Raw genomic sequence first — 26,024 nt, 5'->3', positions numbered from 1 at the left:
TCTTGTCGCTGGCTGGATGCTTCTACAAAGCACCACCATGCTTCTGCGTGATTGCTGGGGACAGGGGTGGATTATTAACATGCTATACAGATTAATGTGTATATATATAATATATAGAAATGTACAGTGTAAGACAAGTGCCCATGTGTAAGTCAGAAGTACTGGGTCTGCTGTATTTTCATAGCACTTTTGTGCCTTGTCTGGCTGGATTTTCATCTCTTCCAACTGCATTTCCAGTGCCTGACGTTGAGTGTCTGCCTGTGACAGCCTGTGCTGGCTTGGCGAAGATGCACTGAGTGTTCCCTCATCCTCAAGCCCATGTAAGTGTTTCAGAACGATCCCTTTAAGTGCTCAGACAGCCGACACTTCCCATCACTTTAAACGGCAACTTCTGTATTTGTGATAGTAGTAGTTGACAGTGAACAGATAAAGAAATAACACTGATTTGGGTTTTTTTTCCTTATGGGAATACAGAAGATCCTTTGCCTTAGCTCCTGTGCTTCTGGGCGCAGACAAGCAAACAAAAAGGGCATCCCTACCCTGCTGAGTTTGCACGGGAAAGCAACGCGAAAGTGCAAGCAGGGGAAGACTCAGTGTGTAAAACTGCCTTAAATTTTGGTGATAACAGGTTTTGGGTTGGGACAGGTGTTTTGGTGGTGGTAAGTCAACATGGAGGGACCTCAAAGCCTTGAGTGCCCAGCTCTTGACTCGGTATCTAGTAAGAGCATGGCTGTGACACGACTTGTAGTAAAACCTCCAGCTGCATTATCTTAACTAGTTGACTTCTTTGCTTCATGGAAGCTTGAGGATTGAGCTCTGGTCGCGTCCCTGGCCATGCAGCCAGCTCCCTGGGTTGGGGCTGGTGCTGTGGGTGCCCCAGGGAGGAGGAAGAGCTCCTGATAGTGCATCAGTGTGAGGCTGGAGGGGGTGTTGGACAGTGTGGCAGCTGATGGAAGTTAACAGGGAGAGACTTGTAGGAACAAACGGATTAAAACCAGAGACTGTTCTGCACACAGGGTGCGAGTGTGTGCAGCTGAAGTCAGGGCTTGTGCAACCGCTGCTCGCCGAGCCGGCAGCGCCGATGCAGCCCCCGGGGCGGGTTGGGAAGCGCAGGAGGGGCTCAGCCCTAGCACACACCTTTCCCCCCCGCAGCTCCTGCCTCACCCGGGTGCGATGGGCGCGGAGGGCTGCGCGGGGAGCAGGGGGTAGGTCTGGCCCCGCAGGAGCGGGGCTGTGCGCGGGGCCGGGCCCTCGCCCCGCAGCCGCACCTCGGCCCTCGCTTCAGCTGCCAGCGCCGCGGTAGCGGGGCGGGAGGCGCCTGCCGGGGCTCCGGCGTCCGCGCCGGGAAGGGGCCGGGCCCGGGCGGGCGCCATGGCGGGGCGGGCGGCGCCGCGGCGGGGGCAGCCCTGAGGGAGCGGCGGCGGCGGCGCGGCCGTTGCGTGGCGCGGGGCGGCCCCGCCGCGGGTCCCCGCCTGGGCCGCAGCCGCGGCGGGCGGCGATGAACGCGTCGGGGCGGCTGCCGGCGGCGGGCGAGGAGGAGCCCCCCGGCGCCGCGCTGCTGCGGCTGGGCGGGAACGGCAGCGCGGGCGGCGGCGGCGAGCTGCGGGAGGGCGGCCACGCCGCCACGCTGGCGGCCTGCGCCTCCCTGCTGGCGCTGGTCTTCTGCCTGGGCTCCTACGGCAACCTCATCGTTCTCCTGTCCTTCTTCGACCCGGCCCTCAGGAAATTCAGGACCAACTTCGACTTCATGATCCTCAACCTCTCCTTCTGCGACCTCTTCATCTGCGGGGTGGCCGCCCCCATGTTCGCCTTCGTCCTCTTCTTCGACTCGGCCCGAAGCATCCCCGGCGCCTTCTGCTTCACCTTCCACCTCACCAGCTCCGGCTTCATCATCATGTCGCTCAAGACGGTGGCGGTCATCGCCCTGCACCGGCTGCGCATGGTGCTGGGCAAGCAGCCGCACCGCGCCGCCTCCTTCCCCTGCACCTTCCTCCTCACCCTGCTCCTGTGGGCCACCAGCTTCACCCTGGCCACCCTGGCCACCCTGAAAACCCGCGGCTCCCGCCTCTGCCTGCCCATGTCCAGCTTCACCAGCGGCGAGGGGAAGGTCATCCTCTACCTCTACGTCACCGACTTTATCTGCTGCGTGGCTGTGGTGTCCGTCTCCTACGTCATGATCGCCCAGGCCCTACGGAGGAACGCCCAGGTGAGGAAGTGCCCACCCATGGTGGCCGTGGACGCCTCCAGACCGCAGCCCTTCGTGGGGCCACCGGCCGCCGGGGCCGGGGAGGGTGTGCAGAGCGCCGTGCCTGCCTTGTACAGGAACCAGAGCTACAGCAAGCCGCAGCACGTCCAGACGCACGGCTATGCCAAGCACCTCGGCCAGCCGCTGGCCACCGCCGCTGGCCGGCTCCAGCTCGTGTCAGCGGTCAACCTGTCCACGGCCAAAGACTCCAGGGCGGTGGTGACATGCGTGGTCATTGTGCTCTCCGTCTTGGTTTGCTGCCTGCCCCTGGGCATCTCTTTGGTGCAGGACATGCTGTCCAGCAGTGGTGGCTTTGTTCTCTACCAGTTCGAGCTGTGTGGATTTACTCTCATTTTTTTCAAATCTGGATTAAATCCTTTTATATATTCCCGCAACAGCGCTGGACTTCGGAGACGAGTTCTCTGGTGCCTGCAGTACGTAGCCCTTGTCTTTTTCTGCTGCAAGCAGAAGACAAGGCTTCGGGCCATGGGTAAAGGCAGCCTGGAAGTCAACAGGAACAAGTCATCCCACCACGAGACCAATTCAGCATATGTGTTGTCTCCGAAACCTCAGAAAAAGTTTGTGGACCAAGCGTGTGGCCCTAGTCACTCCAGGGAAAGCGTGCTGAGTCCGAAGGCTTCCGTCGGGCCTCAGCACTATGCACAGAGCAGCTCAACGCCCATGAACACCCGGATTGAGCCCTATTACAGTATCTATAACAGCAGCCCTTCCCAGGAAGGGAGCACCCCAAACAGCTTGCAGCCGGTGAACTCGGCTTTCGGGTTTGCCAAATCCTACGTTGCCATGCATTATCACACCACCAGCGACCTGGGGCGGGACTGTGACAGTGCTTCCACCAAGCAGATACCGGTGCCCTCGGTGTAACCTTGGGGCAGGGGTCTGGTCTAGCTGATCCAGGGGGTCCCCTTCTTTGCTTTCGTTAATGACTCTGAACTCAGTGATACAGCACTGCTGCCAATTAAGGAAAATGCCACTAATGTTAATATCCAGCTGTTTGCGGTTCAAGTGAATGCTGGGGTATTACTTTGTGATACTTTCAAACAGGGCAGTATTTTAGATTTGTGTTTGGAATTGTTACATGAGGGTGTTTTTGTTACTAAATTTTACTGCTGGACAAGTAAAAAAAGTCCGTGCTATAACTATGTGATTCATTACAGAATATCTCGGAGAACGATCCGAGGCTGCACGAGAAGTATTACCTGTTAAATTGCATACTTGCCATGTTTTTAAGAAGGAAGAATTGGGAGGATGATTGGTATTACAATGCTTAAGTTTAAACTCTTGAAGGTTGAAACAATCAGTGGTATTTTGTTGAAGCAAGTGTCAGTAATCACGAAGGTCCTTGCTATTCGCAGGGTGAAATCCTGGTTCCATTTGGTGAAATTTCCACAGACTCCAACTGAATTTTAGGATTTCAGTGTCAGCTTCCTAAAGCAGGACAAGGCATTTTACAAACAACATTATACTGCCACTGGGGAAGGACTTCTGGAGTGTTGTGGCACTGTAACAAACCTCTGAAGTCTATAATGTTAGTTTCCACTGTACGTTTATTTTAAGGATCGGTGGCGTTATGTACCCCAAAATAATATATTGGGAGAAGTGTTTTACATTTGATAGAATTAACTGTGCAATACCTAATTACAGGTTTTACTTGAGGGTAAAGATGAATATTGCAATATTACAGTGCTGATACACTATCAGTAACGCAGTCACCTCTGGAATTCTCTCGTGGGTAAACTGTTATTGCTGGTTGCTTTTTTTGTCAATGATTTTGTATAAAAGCAGGAATTGGGGGCATTCAGCTGTGATATTCCTGACAGGTAGAACTGACAGCTGTTAACATTTGTAAAAACAGAATGACCACGTAACAACACGACTACAAGTCTTTGAGCTTTTCTTAAGAAGTCTAACATCAGTTTGATTTAAAGATTAATAACCTACTTACAGACTTTATCTGTTGGTCTACACAGCAAGCAAATAACAGAAGTTAAATATTTTTCTTTGTAAACCCAACCATTTGTGTTGTGTCACATGTTGTGGGAATTCCTTATCAAACAGAATGGTTCAGAGGCATTTAAATTCCTGACAGTTCCTGCTTTAAGTGGCCAAATCTTTTCACATCAATCACCTTTCAACTTCTGTGGGCTTCATCAGAGCCTTAGTATCTCCAAATAATCGTGCCACAGACTTTTGGTGCCTCATTATAGGAAAATGCCACATCTTTAGCAAAATTACAGTGATGGAAAGGTGATTTGTTATTTTAGAAACAAAAAACATTCACATCATTGCCGTGCGTGAGTTGTTGTGGGTTTAGGCTCTTTGTTAACTAAATTATTTTCAAGATTTTCCTGGAAGACTATTACATAATGAACACTGTTTTTTTTGTTTAACACTCTGAATTTTAATGAGTTTTGAATAATTCCAGACTGCTTTCTTGCAATAAAATGGATGTGAACAACTTTCTAATACAAATGTGAAATTGAAATTATTTCCATAAGTCTTTTCTCTCTGCCCAGATGTTTTTCTCTATAAACGAATAACGTGGTTCTTTCTTCTTTAATGGAAGATTAAATCCCTTGCACCTTATTCAATAACAGTAATTTGCATTGAGTGTTCATGTGGGAGTAAAGCAAGAAGGGAACAGCTTTAGCACAGAAGGAGGTTTTATTGCCTTTATGGGGTGTATTATTGAGACAAAAGAACTGAAGTCCCTTCAAAGCACTTTGTAATATTGCCCTTGTGTTAACTCCTGGTTGCCAGTTGTGTTCTTAGTACAACCAATGTGTTAATAAGTTTATAGTGTCAGATAGGAAAGGGCAATGCCTTTTGATCTGCAGTAGAAACAAAATCTGACTGAAGTTGTCAATTGTACTAAATAACTGTTTTGGGGGAGGTTTGTGGATGTAGTAGAGCTTGGATTTTGAAAATACGTAGGTACAATTTCTTTGAAGTGAATCATCAACTGAAGTAATCAGTTATCATATGATAAAATAGTTGGTTTAGACTCTTCTGGAGTGTAACTTTTCTTTTTCCCTTTAGCCCCTGTGTTGTATCAGAACCTGCTGAGCACAGAAGCGGTAGAGCATGACTGCGAGGGGAAAAAAGCAGCATCTAATTGAGAGTGGAAGCAACAGAGTGCTGGACAAAGGAGATGGGAAATGTATGTGAAGAGAGGAGATGGGTAAGAGGGTCAACTGGTGGCCTGCAGTATTGTATTTTTTATCCTTTATATATAAAACCCAAAAGCTGCTCACGCCAAATGATTTTAAGCAATATCTACACAACCTTAGAAAGTTGCTGAAGAGTGTTCAGCAGTTGGGCACCACCTCAGAACTTTTTTAGACCAGACATTCGAGAGATTTCTGTAAGGTGGTACAAATTTTTTCCCTAAGTCACAGACCCAGCCTGCCTTAGCAGTGAGGCTTCAACAAGGTGGGGAGGGCAAGATGCAAAAATTGGACAGACCATGGTCCAGAAGGATCAGTGCCTAATAATTTTGTGGTGGTTTATGGTACGTGTGGTTTAGGTATATAATTTGTCACTTGTTAGGAAAGCTGTGAAAATTATCCCCCATAAAATCTTCCACCTGCAGCACGAGGAATAAAAAGTAAAGCAACTTCTGAACTGCGAGGGTTGTGCTTACCTGTACTGTTACCTTTTCACCTTCTGCTCTGCAGTAGCGAAGCAGAGAGCAGACGTGAGATGTTCATGATGGAAACAGAGAGAAGGCAGGTGGTGTAATATCTTAAAATAATAGAACAGTCTTGCAGGGATTAAGGTGGAATCCTATGGACATTTTCTAGGTTTGCCCTCTATTTTCAACAGCTCTTTGGTTGTTGTCAGCTTCGAGCACTGCACTTCGTACCAAGTACAGGACCTCTAAGTTTAATCAGTACTGGCAAATTGACTTAGAAATGTGATTTATTATGTGCTAATAAATGCTGACAACGGGTCGTTGTCAATTCCTATTTAAAATGGGGTTATATTTAGCATTAGAAAAATGCTTTCATTCATTACAAAAGCTGTCCCTGAACCTTGGTTCCAAGAGTCAGACATGCTACGTGCTGCAATGTGGGTTTTTTTCCTAGGAAGCAGCACGAGGAGGGTGAAAACCACGTCCTGCTCCAGCTGGATCTTTTCAGAATCCATTGCAGAAGAGTTGCTGTATTTGCTGATACCTCTTTATGTTTTTTTATTTTTTCAAATACACTAAATAAAATCATTAAGTGGCACTAGGTGATGACAAGGGCTATGTAGAGGTAGCACTGAATTTGAAATGGGTCTGATTGTGTCAAGTGAAACTTTCCTAAATCTAAATAATATTATACAGAATTTTCTTGCTTATTTTTCAGAGGTTTATTACAGCAGCATTTAAATAAAGCTCACACCAATTATTAAACAGTAGAGACTGACACACTAAGCTGTCTCTATTTTATTGTCTGGTTGTATATGTTCATCTGTAATTATAAAAGATTTTAAAGTCCGATCTCTTCCACCAGTGATGTGGCAGCGTGGATTTCCAGTTGCAGCTCTCAGGTGGCCACATTAAGTAAATCTTTAACCTTTTCTTGCTAAACCACAGAAGGAAGCTGTTACCTGTGTACTCTCATGGTTTGTGTTGTGTGTACACAGGATGTGTTCCCATCTTAACCTGTACTAGAACTGGGAATCTGAACTACAACCATACCCTTGAATGACACCGCTTTTCACTGCAATGATCTCCAACAGGCAGTTAGGACGTGCAGTGTGACTCGAGCTGTTCTTCCTTGCAGGCGGCACCCACAGCACTTCAAGAAATGCTGGGAATAGCTGAAGAAAATCAAGCACCCGGGAAGAAAAGGCTGTTTATCAGCGCTCAGGTTCAGCCCTTTGGATACTGGATTATTTTATCGGATGGAACAACGCCCGCTACAGACCCGTTGGTAGCCTCTCTGGGGACTGATCCGAGACAAACCCGCGCTGCAACACGGCAGCCTTTGCAGAAGGTAAACACAGAAACACTTTTATTTGACCACAGATTTCCCAGGCACAACCTTTACGTGTTCTCGTGTCTCACTCCATCTCGTACATCTCCTGAGCGGATCCATTCTCTGCTCTCACAACGGGTTCGTTGGTTGTTTTCAGGACAGCTGCTAGCTGACGCCAGAACATTTTCTGTTTGTGTTCCTCAGGGCTCCACTTTAAGTAGGTTTTTCTTTTCAGCAGTTTCCTGAGTTTGCTGAACTTCTGCGGCACGCTGTTGTGCGGGAGGTCTTCCAGCACAATCATGATGAGGGAATCCTGATTCTCGTTCAGGACCCGGTGTTCAGCAAAATACAGCTCGTACTGACACCAGCAGCTGTTCACGAAGCTGGGAGAGAGGACAAAAAGGACTTTATGGCTGTTCTCTATGCAGTAAAAAATGTTCCCGAGTACGGGGTGCCCCGGTTTGAAATCCCTCTCGTGGTAACATATCTTGAATCCATCAGTTTCCAGTCTTTGCAGCAGATGTTCTTTCGTCCAGTCTGCGTCTTGTTCGCTGTATGAGATGAAGGCATCAAAGGGCTTGTTCTCTGGCCTCTTCTCGTACTGCTTCCTCTTCGCCATGCACCAGTACCAGCCCATTCGCACGTACCACAGCCCGTCGAACCGCCAGCACAAGCCCGTTAGCACCAACACGACCAGGATGGCAGCGCAGGCTGTAATAGCCATCTGGATGCCCAGGGAGCAGTACAGAAGCGTGAGGTTGCTCCTCTCCACCAGCGAGCCCCTTCTCTCTGGTGGGAAGCTGCACCTGAGGTTTCCTTTGCCGTTTATCTGCAGATGGGGGTGGTGGATGTACACATTCACGAACCAGTACAAGTCACAGTTACAAAAAAAATGTTTACCTTGAACAGTCAAAATGCTCAAACTCGTTAACTGGCCAAAAGTGTCCTCCACTATGGTGGTAATGGCGTTGTCGCTGATGTCTAACTCGACCAGAGAAGCCGGGAGAGAGCCACGCTGGAGAAAGGAGATCTTATTCCCTGATAAATTAAAATATTTCAGCGTCGGAAGAGCTTTCCCGAAGTGATCAGGGAGTTCTGAAATGAGGTTGTGACTGCTGTCCAGGTTAGCGAGGGCAGGAAGGTGGCTGGCAGGCTCCAGTCTGGTGATGAGGTTTCCAGAAACATTAAGATGTTTGAGTTTCTCCAGGGCGTCAGTTAATGACAACACGTTCAACTTATTTTTACTAATATCACATTGTGTTAAAGTCAACGGGAAATACTCAGGATGCATATCCGTGATTTTATTGTTTTGAATGTTAAATATTGTCAAGTTGGAGACAGATTTGAAACTCGGGGGTATGATTTTGATATCGCTGTTGCTGACGTCGAGGTGCTGCAGGGAGGTGGGTAAGTCGGGAAGCACCGAAATGCGGTTGCTGCTGAGATCCAGAAATAATAATTGTTCCATTGTGTCAGCAAACCACTCCGGCAGTTCCACAATGGAGCAGTTGGACATCTTCAGGTGTTTCACTCCCTTGGGAAGGCTTTCGATGGGCGTGCCAGCCTGGTTCCTGACAAAGGAGATGGCATTAATGTGTACAGTTCCAGGGGGGTATTTTGAAACTCCATCAGTGACTTCTGGACGTACGGTATAGATGAAGTGGTTCCCTTGAGCATACATGTGTTCTAAGTTAGTCATTTTTTTAGCAAAGTTTTGGGGTATTTGACTTATGTTGGTGAAGGACAAATCGATTACCTTGATGGTTGAAGGGAGACACAGCGTATCCAAGCTGTTGATGGGATTGTTGCTAATGTTTAAGAAGGAAAGCTTGCTGAAGGGGAACTTACAGATCGCTTCAACATCCAGAACGTTAATTGTTAATTTGTTGTAACTGGCGTCGATGGACTGCACGTTTTTCATTGGCAAAAACAGGACAAACAGCGACAGCAGATCCATTTCCAGGTCGCTGTGGCTGATGTCGAGCTCCACGATCCCGTCCAGCTGAGCTTGGCAGAGATCCGGATCCAGTTTTAACGTCAGCTCGTCCTCGGTGAGGTTGCTGTGGGACAGATCGAGTGTCCCGTTCATTGGGGCTCCACAGAAATTAGGCCTCGACGTGGCTGTGGGAGAGGCCGTTACGTTTTTCTCTCCTCTTCGAAGAAGATCCTCCGTGCTTCGCCTGAGCCTCACGGTACCATCTTGCAGCGTGAGACCTCCTGAGCGTGGCAGCTCCTCGGTGGATGCAGAAGGCTCTGGAGATCTGTCAAAATACTTATAAAGCTGCAAAGACCCTGAGGCTTTGCTGGTGGGCTTCAGGTGGGGTGGAAGACCCGATACAAGAAGTTTCTTATCATTAAATGATAAATTCACAGCAACCAGGCTGAGCAGGCTCTCAAACACACCAGGTTCAACGTCCTTAATCTGATTGTAGGAAAGGTCTAGAACTTCCAGCGCGTCAAAGCCTTCCAAGTCTCTCTTGGTTATTTTTTCTATTGCGTTATGTGAGAAATTGAGAGCTCTTGCTGTTTTTGGAGCTTGGGCTTCCAATACAGAAGAGAGGTTTAAATAGGAGTAGTTATAAGATGCGAAGGCATTGGCTGTAGGTGCTCTCAGAGGTGGGAATCCATTTGCTCTGCTGGCTAAGAAAGAAATGAAGTAGAAATGAAGGCTTCCAATAAGGATCCTCATCCTGCAGAAAAGAAATGTAAAATCCATTGTTATGACATGCCCTAGCATAAGTACCCTTAAAAAATCCCAGTTTACTTGCAAGTGAGTTTGCTTTGAGGGAGGATTTCAGAGGCTGAGGCAGCCTGCACCAGGAGAGGTCACTGCCCGAGCACCGTTCGTCTCTGGAGACTTCCCAGTGCCTGGTAGCGTCACTGCCCAGCTCCTCTCCTGCCTGAGTCTGTCACGAGTTTCCTCACACCTACGGTCACAGAATCCCAGACTGGTTGGGGTGGGAAGGGACCCCTGGAGGTCATCTAGCACAACCCCCTGCCAAAGCAGGGTCACCCGGAGCACGTTGCACAGGGTTGTGTCCAGGCGGGTTTGAATATCTCCAGAGAAGGAGACTCCCCCCCTCCCTGGGCAGCCTGTGCCAGTGCTCTGCCACCCTCACAGCAAAGAAGTTCCTCCTCATATTCAGATGGAGCTTCCCATGGTTCAGTTTGTGCCCGTTGCCCCTTGTCCTGTCGCTGGGCACCACTGAGAAGAGTCTGGCCCCATCCCCTTGACACCCGCCCCTGAGGTATCTGTGAGCATTGATAAGATCCCCCCTCAGTCTGCTCTTCTCCAGCTGAACAGCCCCAGCTCCCTCAGCCTCTCCTCGGAGCAGAGATGCTTGTCCATGTTATGTGAAAACACCTTCAGGTGAGCAGCCCGGTGTTACCATAGTCCCCTTTGCACCCCACCAGGCTCGGACCACCACGTTTAACCGAAGAGGAGGGACCCCAGCGACTTCCCAGCTCTGTCCCTGGACCCCCCGCTGCCAGCAGGACCCGGCTGCACCCCGGGGTAAGCGAGCCCCCGGCGCGTAACACCAGCGCAGGCTGCAGGGCAGCCGGCAGCTCCTCGCCCTCCCCGCCCCTCTCACCGCCTCTTACCCGCTCTCCTGGGCGCTGCTCCCCGCCGGTACCTGCTGCCGCCGCCTCTTGTAGCGCCGGGACGGGGCGGGGCGGCCCCGGGACCAGCCCCGTGCCCCTGGGCGAGCTCTCCCCGTCGTGCCGGTACCGGTGCCGAGGGGAGAAGCGAGGGTGGAAGTGGGTGGGTTTAACCCTTAGAGGCTGCGAACGGTGTCGTCCCAGGGTGTCTGCTGGGTGCGGGTCGCAGGGAAGGGCTGGGAGCACCAGACACGGTTACAGAACCGATTTACTGCCGTGATGGGATGTTGTGGGGTGCGTTTCCTCAGATGGGGAGGGAGAGGTTTTCATGTTGGGGTCCCTTCTGTGTGAATACGAGGTCTTGGGGCGCCAGAAGTGCCCCTGCACAGTGAGCACTTGTACCTTCTGTGTGCTTTAACTAGGGGCAAAAAGCACCAGGAGATTCTCAGTGCTTGTAGCACTGCCTTGAAAGATGGAATCATACCGAATCATGGAATGGTTTGGGTTGGGAGGGACCTTAAAGCCCATCCAGTTCCAACCCCCTGCCATGGGCAGGGACACCTTCCACCAGACCAGGTTGCTCCCAGCCCCATCCAACCTGGCCTTGAACACTGCCAGGGAGGGGGCAGCCACAGCTGCTCTGGGCAACCTGGGCCAGTGTCCCACCACCCTCACAGCAAAGAATTTCCTCCTCAGATCTAGTTTGATTTGGGATGCCAACAGAAGGGAAGTCCACAGATTGCACAAGGTGAGGAGCTCTGACATCTGCTCTGCTTTTTCCGCTATTAATTTTTTTTTCCACTCTTTTGTAACTGCCAGTGACTGGAAACTCCTGCGGCAGCCCAGGGCCCCCCTGCCCCATCCTGGGGGGCTGGAAACCCCCCAGGTTGTTTGTGCTCCCTTTCTGGTCTGACTGGGCACTTTCCTGCCCCGGCAGGTTCTGGGAATTGCCCTGAAGTCATCCATTCTTCAGACAGAACCTGACTTGCTTTAGTAGGAGAGACAGGAAATTAGGAGCATTTTGGACATGTCAGGAGAGATTCTTGCCCTTGTTTTCACCTGGGGGTGACCCCCTGCAGACAGCCATGTCTCTCCAACAGGTCTTCCTTCCTTCATCAAAATACAGACTTATCGAATCGTTTGGGTTGGAAAGGACCTTTAGGATCACATAAAGCTGTGCTGCTCCTCTGAAGGGAGGAGAGCTGAACCTGTGCAAGACCTGCTCACATCCAGAGCGAATGAGCAGCAGCTTTCAGGAGACCAGACCTCAGAGGAGCTTCTGCTGTTAAGGTGGGCTCAGATTTGGGTGCTGGGTGAGAACTGTAAGTCCTGTCTGTGTAGCTGTACAAATAAGGTATTTATGACCAGGGAATCCGTCTGCCTCTGAGTGGGGAGAGGGAATAATACCCAGCATTTCTTTACCACTCGAGAAAATCTTTCTGAGACTGATCGTCTTATTTCACCCCTTCAGCAAAGCGAAACTTCTCAGGGACTGTCTCACCTTGAGCCACTGACTCCTCTCAGCCGTGTCTATCAGCCGTGCAGACGTCTCACATAAATACTCTCTGCTTTTTTATCTGGTCTTGCAGCTAATTAATAATTTGTGAGCTGAAATGACAACCAAAAATGAGCTCTAGGATTAAGCCCCGTTGTCTGAAATCTCATGGCTGCTACATTCGAGCAGTGTCTTTGAGTGGAAATGCAAATAAAGACACAGCAATAATGACATGACTCACGTCTTCTCTAGGAAATTCTGGTTTAATTTCCTGGTGCTCGGTCAGGCCTCGGCGAGGAGCGAGCGCTGCCGGCCTGGCACCGCCTTGGGCTGTGCAGGAGGAGCCCACGGGTGAGGCTGGAGCCTGTGCCAGTGGGTTGGGGGGTTGTTAAGTGCTTGTTACTGGTGTTGGTTCTTTCTGTGTGGATAAACCCTGCGCTTTGGGACTTACACCAGCTCGTTCTTTGAACTTTTCTCATAGGAGTAAATATCTAAGTGGCACGTTTCACTTTCCCAGACCTACTTTGCTTTGATGTAATTCCCCTTGACTAATTGCAGATGATATCAGTGCCATTGCTGCACATTTGCTGTCTGCCTTTCACGTTATTTTCCACGTCGCTGATTCTTAAATGTGTGTGGAAACAACTCTACCTCTTGGGCCGAGAAGCAAACCTGCAGAGTATCTCGGGCGTAAATCTCAGCAGAGCAGCGCAGAAACCTGCAGCCCCCCCGCTCCGCTTCGTGCTTTCCGCATACCAGAAGAGACCTGGTTTTCCCCCATTTTGGTACTGACAGGTTCCCGCACCCCAGGGCTTGTCTGGGAGAGGGTTGAAGGAGCAAGTTACTCTTGTGTGTATCTTTCCTGCTTCCCTCACCCCCGCCTCGGTGGTTCTCTCCCAAATCAGCTGCTGGTCGGGGAGCGATGGGAGAGGGCGGAAGAGAAAAGCGCGTGTTCTTTATCTGTGTGGATCCGTGTGCTCGTGGGGACACAGCGTAGGAACATACGTGAGCGTGTTGCTTCCCGTGCAAGGGGAAGTTGGGGCTGAGGAGGATGGAGAACTGAGCACAGGCTTCCTGCGTTTGGCAACAGCGTGGTTTGCTCATGCGAGGGCAGGAGGTGGCATCAGTAGCACAGCGAGGTGCTGTGGCTGCTTCGTCAAAGGGGTTGTGTGTCCCCACTGCGCCGTGGACTTCCCTCCTGCGCAGGGAAGGGGAATTCTCCAGTCTCCAAAACAGCTATTCTTATCTCTTCCTCTGCTCTGATTACCACAACTGGGGGGTTTAGTCTGCTGTGGTTTCTCTTCCCTTCACCATGACGTTGCCCGAAGGACGCTGAGGAAGCCTGACGCCGTCCCCACCAACGCTGCGTGTCTGTTCTGCAGTGGGGCACATACGTCCACATCAAACCTGGGGCCATCAGGAACAATGACTTGGAATTCAAACGCTGTATCATCCTGCTGCTGCTGGTTTGGTGTTCTGCTCTCTGAGACACTACAAGGGGTTCTCACATTGCAACAGGCCGGCAGCACAACGTGGTCTTTGGGGCAGCACTCAGCCAGTCATATGCCAAGGGGTTGGCGGATTTCCGTCTGCCGGCGGTGAGGAAATCCCTCCACCTTGCACAAGGGCTTTAGGAAAGAGGAACCGTGGTGGGCTTACAGAGGGGACCAACACCCTGCCTGGCTTGTCCCCTTTCCCCCCACGCATCCTCGCAGCCCTCGCACGACGCTCTCACGCGCTCTGTGGTGGGACTGAACTACAACTTCATCTGCCTGCACCAAAAATCTTATCTGCGAGGTAGGGGTGCTACGAGGAAACAGATGGAAAGCAGCCCAGGTGGGGAAGAACTTACAGCTGAAGGCAGGAGAGGGAAGGGGAGGCAGGACTGTGCTGTTGTTCAGTTCCAAGCACTCAGACTGAGGCACCGTTTGTGTCTGGCCAAGGTAGGTGATGGCAGTAGAGCGCGGTAGTGGTGCAGCGGCTGCTGACGGCTCCTCAGCAACAAGTGGTGGCTTCACTTCTTCGTCCTGGTGGCAGGTGAACTCCTCACTTGAAGCTGGACCTTGTTTACTTTGCCTTTTTGAAGTCGGTAATTTATATCATTTATACCTTAACGATGATGACAATTGTAGGCCGTTTCACACGCAAGTCAAAGAGGAAGTGCAAGACAAGATTTTAATCATTAAAAGTTCGTCGATAACCTCTTATATACACATAGTTATACACAAAGTGGCTCACGAGTCCCTCATCTCACAGAGCTGCGCTGGTGAGGTCGGCGGGCTGGAGGCTGCTCTCTGCCTCGCCCAGGTGTGGACCGCGCCAGCGGGCGGCTGGCAGGTATGGCTTCTTCGGGGGTGGCACGGGGCTTCAGCTGGGCACTGACAGGAGCCCGTGTTCATCGGCCGTGTCCAGGATTTTGCAGATGACAGGAGACTCCACCTTGAACCCAAGAGATCAAAAATCACAGAATCAATGAGGTTGGAAGAGCCCTCTGGACTTACCAAGTCCAACCGTTGCCCTGACACCACCATGGCAACTAGACCAGGGCACTAAGTGCCATGTCCAGGCTTTTCTTAAACCCCTCCAGAGATGGTGACTCCACCACCTCCCTGGGCAGCCCCTTCCAATGGCTAATGACCCTTGCTGAGAAGAAATGCTTCCTCATGTCCAACCTGAACCTCCCCTGGCGAAGCTTGAGGGAATTGAGCAAAGGCAGTTGAACAAAAAGCCGTACGTGGCCAGCAGCTACAGCTATGGGCTGATGTACACCACAGGGGTCTTTGGTGACGAGTAGCTGGGAGGAAGGGGCTATTTTAACCATTTAAACGTGCACCTGGAGCCGTCTCCTACTAGGTGGCCCCTGGTCTTAGTGAATTCAGGTATGTCTGTACGTACCCCGAGGATGTATTGGCAAGAATGAGGCTCTAACATGTAGATGGTCACGGCGTGAGGGGAATCAGATTCTTTACATCTGGAAATGGAAGAGAAATTTTGCAGTGTTTAGCATGTAGTGAGCACAAAACTAAACCATCTCTTTCCTCAGTGGCTAGAGCGTTTTTACCAGTCACTGAGGCTTTCCCCTCTGACACGGGAAGCAGAGACACAAAAGACCAGTTCACTCAAAGTTAACTTACTTCAATTTCACGGTCACCTGCCTTGGCTTGTCTGTTAGGTCGCAAACATCTCCATTTCCATAGAAATGAGACACCATCCTGCCACAAAAGATGGGAATGAAGAAGTCTGGAGATGCTACACAATCCTTAAGCACACAGTATCTCATCATTCTTCACATGTTTAACTCCAATACACAAACCCAAGTAGGAATGTGCTGTGTTTTAGTTACTACAGAGAGTTGTTCACTCTTGGACGACCTTTCTCCGCATCATATCCAAAGTGTTGAATCACCTTTTCTGATGGTGCGTGTTGATTAGGGGAAAAAAAAATATCTCTACACCCTGCTCTTGGCAGTTTATTGTATCTAGTTGTAAACTGCACATTCCTGCACTGCAAAGTGGGCCCTGGCGTTTCTTTCTCCATCTCAAGTACAAGACCAAGTGAGGAAGAGAGACCCGGAGGAGTGACGATGGCGACCGTAACCGTACCTCACTGTCTGCGTGCCGTCCTCCCGAAGGTAGTAGGTCCTAGCAGCGTTCTTCCTGGACCACTCAATGTGCTCCTCCTTGCTCCAGGTGCCCACAACCACGGACGTCTTGCCACTTTCCTTATCCTAAAAAAGGAAAAGCTGGTAATTACACCTCGTGTTATCTGATTAGCAGGGAGGGTATTTTACTTAAACCCAAAATGTTGCTCAGCCAAGAACAGGAAGCTTGTTTTTTACCCCCAAACCAGAGGCAGATTCTCTAACCCTCTCCCCCGACCCCTCTAGTGACAGAACAGACACTATTTAAACACACCTCGTGATACTGATGAACGTATTTGCCATAGCAGAATTCATACTTCCACCACCCGACACCCTAGGGAGAGGCACAATCAGCGTTAAAATAAAACCAAAGCCCCAAACCAGACAGAACACCCCAAAACAACCCTCCCCTTTCCCTCCAGACCCTAAACCTCTGGTTATTTCAGCTGGAGAACTCCATGCTGTTATTCAGAGACGTCAACTCAAGGTTTGCATTGAGAGAGAACCTCTAACGGACACAGGCAAGGGAATTCCATCCATTCCAAGGTGAGTTTAAGCAAAGAGGATCTCGTTGTTTTATGTAGACTCTGGGAAAAGCCACCTAGGACTAAATTCTTTAAACTATTTGTATACCCCTATTCATCCTTTAAAGAAATATTTACCTCTTTCAAAGACAGGGAAAACTTCAGCTGCCCTTTCTCTGCTGGCTGTTCTCTCAGTGAGTTTTATCAGATTTTTTTTCTTTGTTCCCATTAACAAAATTAGCACTGAACAGTTCTCACGATCTACTTTCATTTCACTGTCTGCTCAAATAAACTGAATTTCAACAGAAGGTTAAAGATACCTTGCTGGCATAGCTTTTGGTGTATAATATACACCTCCCCTACACCGCTGCAGGGAAAGGCATTTATGTGTGTAAGAATGCAACTATCAGAGTTCATGGAAAAACTAAACAAATCCATAAACCAGTATGTGCAGTTAAGCAGTGGCTCTTTTCTTAGGCCCAGCTTTATTTCTCACCCCATGGAAACAGTAGGAACCACTAAGGAATTCCTTTATCAGCTGCTCGTCGGTCAGTTTGGAGATGTGGGTTGTTCCCACAGTTAACAGCTGATGGCTTCCGACAGCGACAGGCTTGTGAATGGAAGAAAACTTCTCTTCTTTTGCTGACTGCGTTTCTTCCTGGAATTGAAGCGCACCCAGTTAGATTTTGTGTGTCCCTTGCAAAGTCTTATAGAAGTGAGTTAATATTAAGTGAAGCAGGCTGCGGGGAAAAGTATGAAAGCATTTTGTCATTGTTTTCAGTCTTCAGCATAGCTGGGAGAAAAGATCAAAAACTTAACACGTTTGTAAACTGTGGGCTACAAAAGTTTTAATTTAGTAGTCCAAACTGACTGACTTTGTTTTCCTTCCAAGTAAGGTAAGTTACAGATGATTTCAACAAACTTAAAGACTGTTTGAAAGACTCACATGGTCTTACAAAGTTGGGTAAGAGAACTTATTCCACAGACCTGGGAGTTGTATGTGTTACAATGCGGGAAATAAATATTTTTCTATTGACAATTAAACAAATCCTACCTCCTTAACCCTTCTAAAAGGCATCTTCATCATTTCTTGCTGCTTCTCCAGCTGTTCCAGGTTATGGGGTTTAAGTGGGGATCCTGGCAGGGACTGGCAGAAGATGTCATTCACAGGGGAAGCCCTGAACCTGTCCAAACAAGCCAACACATCACTTAGGACGCCGTGAAGTCAAGACGCGCTTTTTTATTGCCGTAAGTTTCTAACCGAGCTGGGCTGAGGTATTTTTTCCCTTGTACTTGTACCACTGTGCTTACAGCTGACGTAAGCAGGCTTTCTGCCCAGCACAGGCTCGCTGCCAGCGCTGCTGGACAGCTGGCAATGCAATCTGACCCTTCTTATCACCACTGCAGTTAAAAGAATCTGCAAACGCTCCTAAATAGTAACTGCACTCCAGATTAAATAAGCCCTGTACCAAAGCAGCCTGGTTTTATCTGAGTTTTATTTAAACAACATTAAGACTAATAGTCATGGTAGACAAATACTACTTCTCACTGCCTTCCTCCCTGTCCCCATCCAATTTAAGTCAGACTGTGCCCAAATAAGACCAACCACCAGAACTAATGGCTACACTTTTGCTACGTTAATGCAAGTGTGTTACTGGGTAGGATAATGGGTGCAGAGGAGAAGTGCTGGTGGCTGAAGGACTGCTGGGTGCTGTTGCAGGAGCACGACAGGACAAGTGGACTCAAGTTGAAGCGAGGTTGGTTTGTCACCACCTCTGCTGCCCCTGTGCAGCGTTCCCAGCCTGCTGTCTCCACCCATCTTTATTTACTGAGATGACGTAAGTGGGAGAATAAAGATCTTGTGTGTTTATTTTAAGTATTTCCTGCCAGTGGCCAGGAAGCCTTCCCTGCCTTCCCCTGGGGAGGAGCCAGCAGCTCAAGATTTATCCTTATCAGAATTTGCCTGTGCCCTTTCTATTTTTCTCCTGATACAGAGGCTTAAAAGACTCATATAGTAAACAGACGGTAGTGCAACAGATAATATAGTATTACCCAACCCATCTACATTTATAATTGATACTAAATATTTAACAATAACTTATTTACTCTAACTGCAAGTGTTTTTATAAAATGCATGACTGAGGATTTTGTATTTTAAGACTTTGTTGCCTATTTCAGAACAGCAATTAAATACTCACTTGTTCTGACATCTGTGTCCATGGGAAGTTCAGAACTCCTGCCCATTATTTCCCCCTTCATTTGTACGTCATATTGGCTTTGCAATTCTGTTTACACCCCTCAAAATGTCAAAAATCTGTACTATTGAGGCTAAGGGTGTCCCTTAGGGGCATGGTACAATTCAGGGAGGGGGAAGAAAAGGAATCCTAAACTCGATTTTTGGAAAATAGCACTGACATTGTGAATTCTTCATATGAAAATGACTCATACAGCTGAAGGTAAGACAATACAGCAGGACAGAGACAGAGGGGAGCTCCTTACGTTGGGAGTACAGCTAAAATAAGTGTTATGGTTATGGCTGAAGACCATACTTTTGTTTTCTGAAATTAGAGAAGTTGAAGTCTATACCCATTGCAATCTGCAGTCTTTGAATACCACGAAGATGATCCCCCAAGACCTTGAAATCATGAACTAAGAGGAGACAGGGTCTTCTTAATCTGCCTGCAGACTTAATGCCCTAGTTTGTGTTTCTCCAGAACGACAGGGCTAGAAACTTACCCACTGAAAATAAAGTTATACACTTCCCATCTGCTCCTCCTATGGGATCAATCACTGGAGACTTACAAAATGCAAATATTGTGCAATTTAACATGAAAACTGAAGACTTGGCAGAACTGCACTTGCCAAAGTAAGTACATACAAGTGTCAGAGCGCTGTACCAGAAACCACAGCTGGATAAATGCCTTATGCAGACACATACACACAGGGACATTGAGGAAAATTTGGTGTTAGCCACAATTCGAGTACCGTACCTGTATTTAGGATGGCTGCATAACAGAGGTGTCAATATCACCACTTCATATTCACAGGTTGTAACTTCTGCTACCGAAAGAATCTCGTGTTTAGCTTCCGGATGACAGATGTACATCACTGTGCTGGATCTGGGCAGGTTTTGTCTCAAGCTACAAGGTGTGCCGTTCCCCATTTCTACAGGGTAGTAGGGGGTCATCTGCCCTTCTATATTTTTTGTAGGTATCTAGGTGAAAGAAGGTAAAAGTTAAGAATCACAGTAAAGCTCCTTCGACAGTGCTGAAATGAAAAATATTATTACAGTGCACCGAGCCAGCATTACTGGATTGAAACCAGCCCCTGGGTAGTTCCTTGGGGTTTCTGCAGCATCCCAGCAGGTTCTGGTTTATTACCTCCAGCACAGCCCTGCACAGACGCACCGACCCCCACGAGCTCTGACTGCACAAGCAGCTGGTTTCGCTGCACAGGCTGCCTGTGGTTTCAGTTCTGAGCAGTTGCCAGCTGGGTGCAGTGCTTTGGGAGAGCCCCGAGCCAGCCGTGTTCACCCTGCAGCCTAGGAGACAGGGGGATGGGAGTAGCTCTGCCAGACCCAGCTCAGGTCTGGCCAGGCACGTCACCTTCCCTTCAGCGCCAGGCCAGAAGAATCTAACACCCCCCTACAAAGTCATCCCAATACCTACACTGCACCTCTCGGCATCCCCAGCCCTTGTTGCTCCTTATCCAGAGAATCCCACACCACCCGTTACCGTGGCTAACAAAGTCAATGATAGGTACAAAGTAAATCCCACTTTTGTACACACTGTAAGTAAGCTCTCGTCACACTTGTTCCTTTGTATGTTTCATCCAGCTTCCACTTTAAGAAATTAAATCCCCCAAAAGTCCCTCTCCTGACTCCTGTCTTGGAAGCAGCTAAAGTTTCTGGGTACCAGAAGTTCTCTTTGTGCAAAAGCCATGCTGGAACCCACAAACTAGACCTTCGTCTACCTGTGTTGCTCGAGCTAGTAAAGGTTTTCAGTGCACAACAAATCAGGCTCTGTGCTAAAAGGTGGTGGTGCCTTCTGTGGTCAGGACACTAACCCAGGGACCTGGGACCCTTCTGTATCTCACCTACACTGGTTTTCAAACCCTGTCACCCTGTCACAGGCCACTGACTCTCTCCTCCTGAACACTGTTCCATCATGAATGAAGCGATGAGACATTCATGAAGTTAAAGAATGAACATGCCAGCAGCTTAACTGCTCAGGCACCCCTTGGCTTCCAGTCAGTCATCCACTCCATCCTTCAGTGTTGAGTCAAAAGGTGGGAAATGAAGATATATCCTGGATGTGTACAAAAGAGCTGACAAAAAGGGTACCAACACCTTCCCTTTCTGTCTTTCTGAATAAACAACTGCTTTTTCCTTGAAAATTGAAAAATTATGCCTATGCATTTCATTGACTTGGGTCTGCTCCCCCAACTACCTCCAAAATGCTTATCAGGGTTTTCTGAGATCCACTGCAGAACCACCACGCTGTGCATCACAAAGAACACGTAAACAATTTAATTTCAGAGTTGCAATGAAGGATAACTGGAAATAAGGTAGGTGCGTGTCTGCCCACGGGTCAAATCTGCTACTGCTAATTTCAAACTCCAACGTGCTTCAGGTATTTCCTGTTTTGCTACACAGTTAGTAAATCAAACTGAGTTTTGGGGCCTAAACAAATGGAGGAGTTCTCTAGTGGAAAAGGGAAGCACAGAGTTTTATGGGCTGGGTCATCAAGTCAGCTAAGAAATCTTTTAGGGATTTTGTGCTGTAGGATTTTGTTAAGCTTTTCTCCCTACCCAAAATGCATGGAAGTGTCAATAAGGGAATTGGGATCTCTGATGTAGCTGGAAAAATGTCACTAGAGCATAAGGTGACTTTGTGGTTATGTGTATTGTCTTCACAGAAGAAGAGTATATAATTGACCTCATTTAAGTTTAAGATTAGCGTAACTTTAACGTAAATAAATAGAAGGGCAAGAAATTTGACCAGCTAGACTAAATAAGCTTTCTGAGCTGGAACTGATAATCAAAAGTGAGAAGAGTGTAGCTCGGGACCAGAGTTTCATTTTTTGATGCTCATTTTGTCAGGGAACTAATTGCATAATCTCATGATATATAAATTGCCTCCACTATTGACGGCAAAAGTTAAAAGAGATGTTTTTCACTTGCCTCTTTTGCACTCTCTTTTGGGTTTTCCTTCTCTTCTTGATCTAGGGAATAATTAAGAATGAGGTAAGCATAAAAGTCTATGAACTTCAAAGAAAATGAAATTATATACAGAGAAGTTTGTCTGTTTTGCTGGGACTTTGTGGATACACTGCCAAGGGTCAACTTCATGAACTTGCAGGTGCAAAAGAGGAAAGAAAGGAAACAAACAGTGACCTGGGGTGCAGAACAAACGGAGCAAAATATGAGTTAGCATTGTCTTAAAACAATTTTGAGTTTGCAGGGCAGGCCAAATCCAGCCCTGGCACCGCATGAAGGCCAGTCACGGCAGAAGGAGGTCACTGCTGCTGTTCTTTGAGGGGCAGCTGGCTATGCTTTTCAGAGTGGGACAGTAGACAGGCAAGTACTTCAGCCCACCCACCAGCCAGCCTCAGAGGGCACACACATAGGAAGAAGGGAGGCCAGACTGCAGGCCATGGTAATGATCGTGAGAGTAAACAGTTGTTATGGGACAGGGGTTGCAAGTTGTCACAGGTGAGAGCTATCCTCAGCCTTAACTGCTGCAGGACACAGCCTGGGCTCTGTTCAGAATTAGGTGAGCAAAAGGCCACTCTGCTGTCACCCAGTCAGCTGTTCCAAGGTTACTGTGTCACACTTGTGGATTCAGCTCCATGGTTTGAGAAACCATCTATGGGTTTGTTTTTTTTTTAAGAGAAGTAGCATGAATTGCTGTATAGGAAGCACAGAAAGAATACAGTCTGCCACCTAAGTGGAAAGGACAGAGGGTCAACATCCAAAAAGACTCAGATATGATGACTTGAAGTATCATCACACCTAACTTCAGCATCTAGCCCCACAAAAGAACTGGTAACTCAAATTAAACACTTTGTTTTCTGTACAGCAGCATCTAGGGAGAACTGGGCATCTCTGCACGTGACCAGTGACAGCACAAACAGGCACTGTAACTCACTAAGAAAGAAATACCAAACAATGCAGCTTCTGAAGCCGTGTTTCTTTTCAGGACTAAGATGTCTAACTGAAGGCTGCAGGTAGGAAATCAAAGGAATGGGATTAAGAGCACTACATTCCCTCCAAGACTGAGATGGTCAAGTTAATCACTTTTAGGTAGAGAAAAGTGGTGGCCCACCTTTTACATCCTAGCCTAGAATTAAAAAAAAAAAAGCCAACATATGTTTTTTCTATTGTTTCTATCAGCTCTGACGAACGAACACTTAGTCTGTGGATTATTTTAGCTCTTTGGACTAACATACTGCCAAAGTGCTCACCCAGGGAAGCAGATTTTGGCAGGTACAACCACAGAATTTCCAGCATCTACAATAATTTAGGGCCAAAAAAAAATTGAAGTGGTCAGAAAATTAGCTGTCTGAGTTTGGAGCTCAGCTGCTTAATTTCCACCAAAGTCCCACTTCAGTATTTCTGAACATCTGCACCAGGATCCCTAAAAGAGACTCTCAAACAGCTCCAAGGATCAAATCTACCTGCAAAGGCTGTAAGTGTTTGGGTTTGCAGGCTGCTTTTTATTACAGAACAGCAGAGCCCAAGATGTGCTACATGCTCTGCCCTGTGCTCACAGTTTGAAAGACACGTCTCCTGACCCAAAAAGAGAGTGGCAACAGGCTACATTATTAAGGTCTGATCTGGCATACGTTGGTTCTGTTTCTTATACTATGTATTTTCTTCCCCTGATACTAATTAATTATGGCAGATTAGTTACTCAATTAGCACAGCAAAATTGGCAGGAGGGATGTAATGTAAGGTGCTGAAAAGGAATTCATTGTAAACAATGCATCTTGTAAGAAAGAAGTAATCTACAAAATTCTATTCTGTTGCACCAGGAATCAGTTTTCTACAGCATATTCCTCAGACAGCAATAATTAGAACACAAATTAGCATCAGCAAAATAAAATAATCTAAGACAAACCTGCTTCTGATAATGGGTTCTTCATCACCATACTCCCCAGATAGTATTCTTGGATGTTAATTTTCTACAACCAAAAGAAGTTAAAACAAATTTCAGTGACCATTTTCCATACTTTTTCAAGCATATGGGAATTCAAGTCTCCTGGAGGAGTTACCATGTACACACCAGTAGAAAAGGGGGGTGAGACTAAATCCCAAGCAGCCTACCTGTCCCGTTTCCTTCTCCTCGTGATATTGACGGATGTGTTTTCCGTGGCAGACCTCATAAGTCCAGTAAGATTCAATCTTTAAAAATAATTAAAAAAAAAAAATCTGTTTAGATACATTAAGAAAAAAAAAGAAATTCCCCCAAAGTTTTGGCTTTTGCCCAAGGAGGTGGGCTTGTGCACCCTCAAAAACAATAGCACAGTGAATGGTCTCAGTGTTCCCCGAGAATTTTGGTTCTCAGTAGCAGCTTGTTTGGTATTAGGCTTGTTCTGGTAATGTAAGACATGAGTCTTTGAATTGGGATGACAGCTGAAAACTTTGAGAACATCTAGAAGTATGTCTGGTTTGGTCTTCTAGTGCTTTCTGAGAAATGCTTTTTGTTAGCCTGTCACACATTATGGCTTGACTCCTAGAAATAAATATTTTAAATCCACATTTTTTTTAATTGCTACTATAGCTACCCAATTTACTTGAATCCTGAGACAGAATTTTATCAGCAATATTAAGATATAGCCATAAATTTGTAGAGAACTTATTTTGGACTGAATTAGAACCTGAAGCGTGAGACACATTTATACAGTTTACTACACTCAACCTTAAAGCGGACAGGATTATAAACTTTTAATTAGCATTTAAATTATCAACATGGAAGTCACATACTCTATATGAACAGCTACTTTGCTTGAAAAGAGGCTCCAGCAATTCTCCTGGAGTAGGACCTTTATAGTCCTTTTCTTCTTCCTAGAATAGAAGGACATTTAATTACATTAAAATAAAAGCCATTTTGGTTAGTTAATATTAATTTGCAATAGTTTAAAAAAAAATCTTACTGAAAATTAAAAGATACAAAACCTCATTAACGCCTGCCCTGAAGGAACTGCGTGGTGATCAGAAGATAATTTAGTTTAGTAAGAAGGGGCAAACAAAAGTCAGAAATAAAGTAGTCAAAACAGAAGAGTTTTGTGATTTTAAAAATACACACGTGGCAAAAGAGTAGGAGCCCTCAACTTGCTCATGCCTAGAGCAGCAGCTCGGGGTGTGAATAGAAAAACAGCATCAACAATCCTTTCACTTGTCAGTCAATGCTGATGCTGTACAGACGCAGTACAATTGGAACATCACCCAGCTTTGACATAATTTGAAAAAAAGGGATTTTTATTTAAACTCCATGTTGTGCATTCAGATTTCCAATGGAGGAACAAATGACAGGGAATAAAGCTGATATTAGTGGTGGCAGAAGCACTACTGGGATAGTATGTTCAGATGCAGCAGTATTAACAACTTTATAGTTGTTTACTGGCTAGAATTTGACAACATTGCTTAAAATACAAGTATTTCCCCATCAGTGGTAGATCTAGCAATAAACAACGTTAAAGCAATCGTTTGTTGCCAAACAAGGACCTCAAGATTGATCAGACTGGCCCCACTTATTATAGAGCTGGTATGTAATACAACGTGAAGGGATCTACTATAAACTCTGAAATTGTGAAGCATTGTCCAGATGATTTTCGCTTTACAGGAAAAAAAAAGTAGTCTTTATTTTGAAAAAAACTGAACTTACCTCATTGCCACTTGCTATCAGTGGAAGGATACATTTATATTTTTCTTTATCCACAGTGGTCATTATAACGTAGTTATCCTCTTTGTACAGGACACCAGTTGTAGGCTAAAAAAAAAAACCAGCCAACCTCTGGATTAGTCAGGTGGATTTTTTTAAGGCTACTTGTTAGAACTATTCCTGAATTTATAAGGGGTACAGTTAGGGCAGGTGCTCCAGAGTATTTCCTCGGGCTGAGGGGAAGGCTCCGGCCCCAAGAGCCGCCGTGAGGGGGGGGGGTCAGGCCCCGACTCCCGCCCGCCCTGAGGGGGGCTCCGGCCCCACTTCCCGCCCGCCCTGAGGGGGGGGCGCCTCCTGACAGCTGTCACCGCCCAGCCCCTTAACTGAGGGGGTCTCTGAAGAAGGAGGGAGAGATCCCCCCCCACACACACACCCCCCCGCCCCGGTACCGACCAGGCTGAACTCGGTGCCGGGCCAATTCACCCTGAAGGGGATGTCGTCGCTGAGCTGAGGCAGAGCGCGGCCTCCCTCCGCCACCGCTACGGCTGCCAGGAGGCCGCAGAGCAGCGCCCGCGGCGCGGCGGGGGCCGGGGCGGGCGCCCGGTGCCGGCACCCCCTCATGCCGGCCGGCGGCGGCGCGGGGGAGGG

General features: G+C 47.6%; 3 protein-coding genes across 4 annotated transcripts; 1 reads left to right on the top strand and 2 right to left on the bottom strand.

Moving 5' to 3' along the window:
* Positions 1-1,498: 1,498 nt before the first annotated feature.
* GPR75 (G protein-coupled receptor 75) lies at positions 1,499-4,715 on the top strand. Its single transcript, XM_068405007.1, has one exon. The coding sequence runs from the start codon at positions 1,499-1,501 to the stop codon at positions 3,128-3,130; it is 1,632 nt and encodes a 543-aa protein (XP_068261108.1). The 3' UTR covers positions 3,131-4,715.
* A 2,537-nt stretch (positions 4,716-7,252) lies between these two features.
* Positions 7,253-10,848, bottom strand: LOC137662183 (toll-like receptor 2). Its single transcript, XM_068398305.1, has 2 exons — positions 10,837-10,848; positions 7,253-9,923 (listed from the first exon to the last, which is right to left on the bottom strand). Exon 2 carries the CDS (start codon positions 9,920-9,922, stop codon positions 7,319-7,321), a length of 2,604 nt encoding a protein of 867 aa, XP_068254406.1. The 5' UTR covers position 9,923; positions 10,837-10,848; the 3' UTR covers positions 7,253-7,318.
* A 1,724-nt stretch (positions 10,849-12,572) lies between these two features.
* ERLEC1 (endoplasmic reticulum lectin 1) lies at positions 12,573-26,000 on the bottom strand. 2 transcript variants are annotated; one of them, XM_068410300.1, is made up of 14 exons: positions 25,830-26,000; positions 25,380-25,484; positions 24,479-24,559; positions 23,819-23,896; positions 23,613-23,676; positions 21,674-21,714; positions 19,483-19,706; positions 17,547-17,676; positions 16,989-17,150; positions 16,243-16,302; positions 15,931-16,055; positions 15,463-15,540; positions 15,224-15,299; positions 12,573-14,767 (listed from the first exon to the last, which is right to left on the bottom strand). In XM_068410300.1, exons 1-14 carry the CDS (start codon positions 25,995-25,997, stop codon positions 14,696-14,698), a joined length of 1,464 nt encoding a protein of 487 aa, XP_068266401.1. In that variant the 5' UTR covers positions 25,998-26,000; the 3' UTR covers positions 12,573-14,695. The 2 variants fall into 2 exon arrangements, with proteins under 2 accessions (XP_068266401.1, XP_068266409.1); XM_068410308.1 differs by having other exon boundaries at positions 15,484-15,540.
* Between the last annotated feature and the right edge of the window lie 24 nt (positions 26,001-26,024).

This window comes from Nyctibius grandis, chromosome 1, assembly GCF_013368605.1.
Source record: "Nyctibius grandis isolate bNycGra1 chromosome 1, bNycGra1.pri, whole genome shotgun sequence".
Classification (NCBI taxonomy): Eukaryota; Metazoa; Chordata; class Aves; order Nyctibiiformes; family Nyctibiidae; genus Nyctibius; species Nyctibius grandis.
Note: the sequence above shows the minus strand (reverse complement) of the source record. Positions and strands in the feature narration are given on the sequence as shown.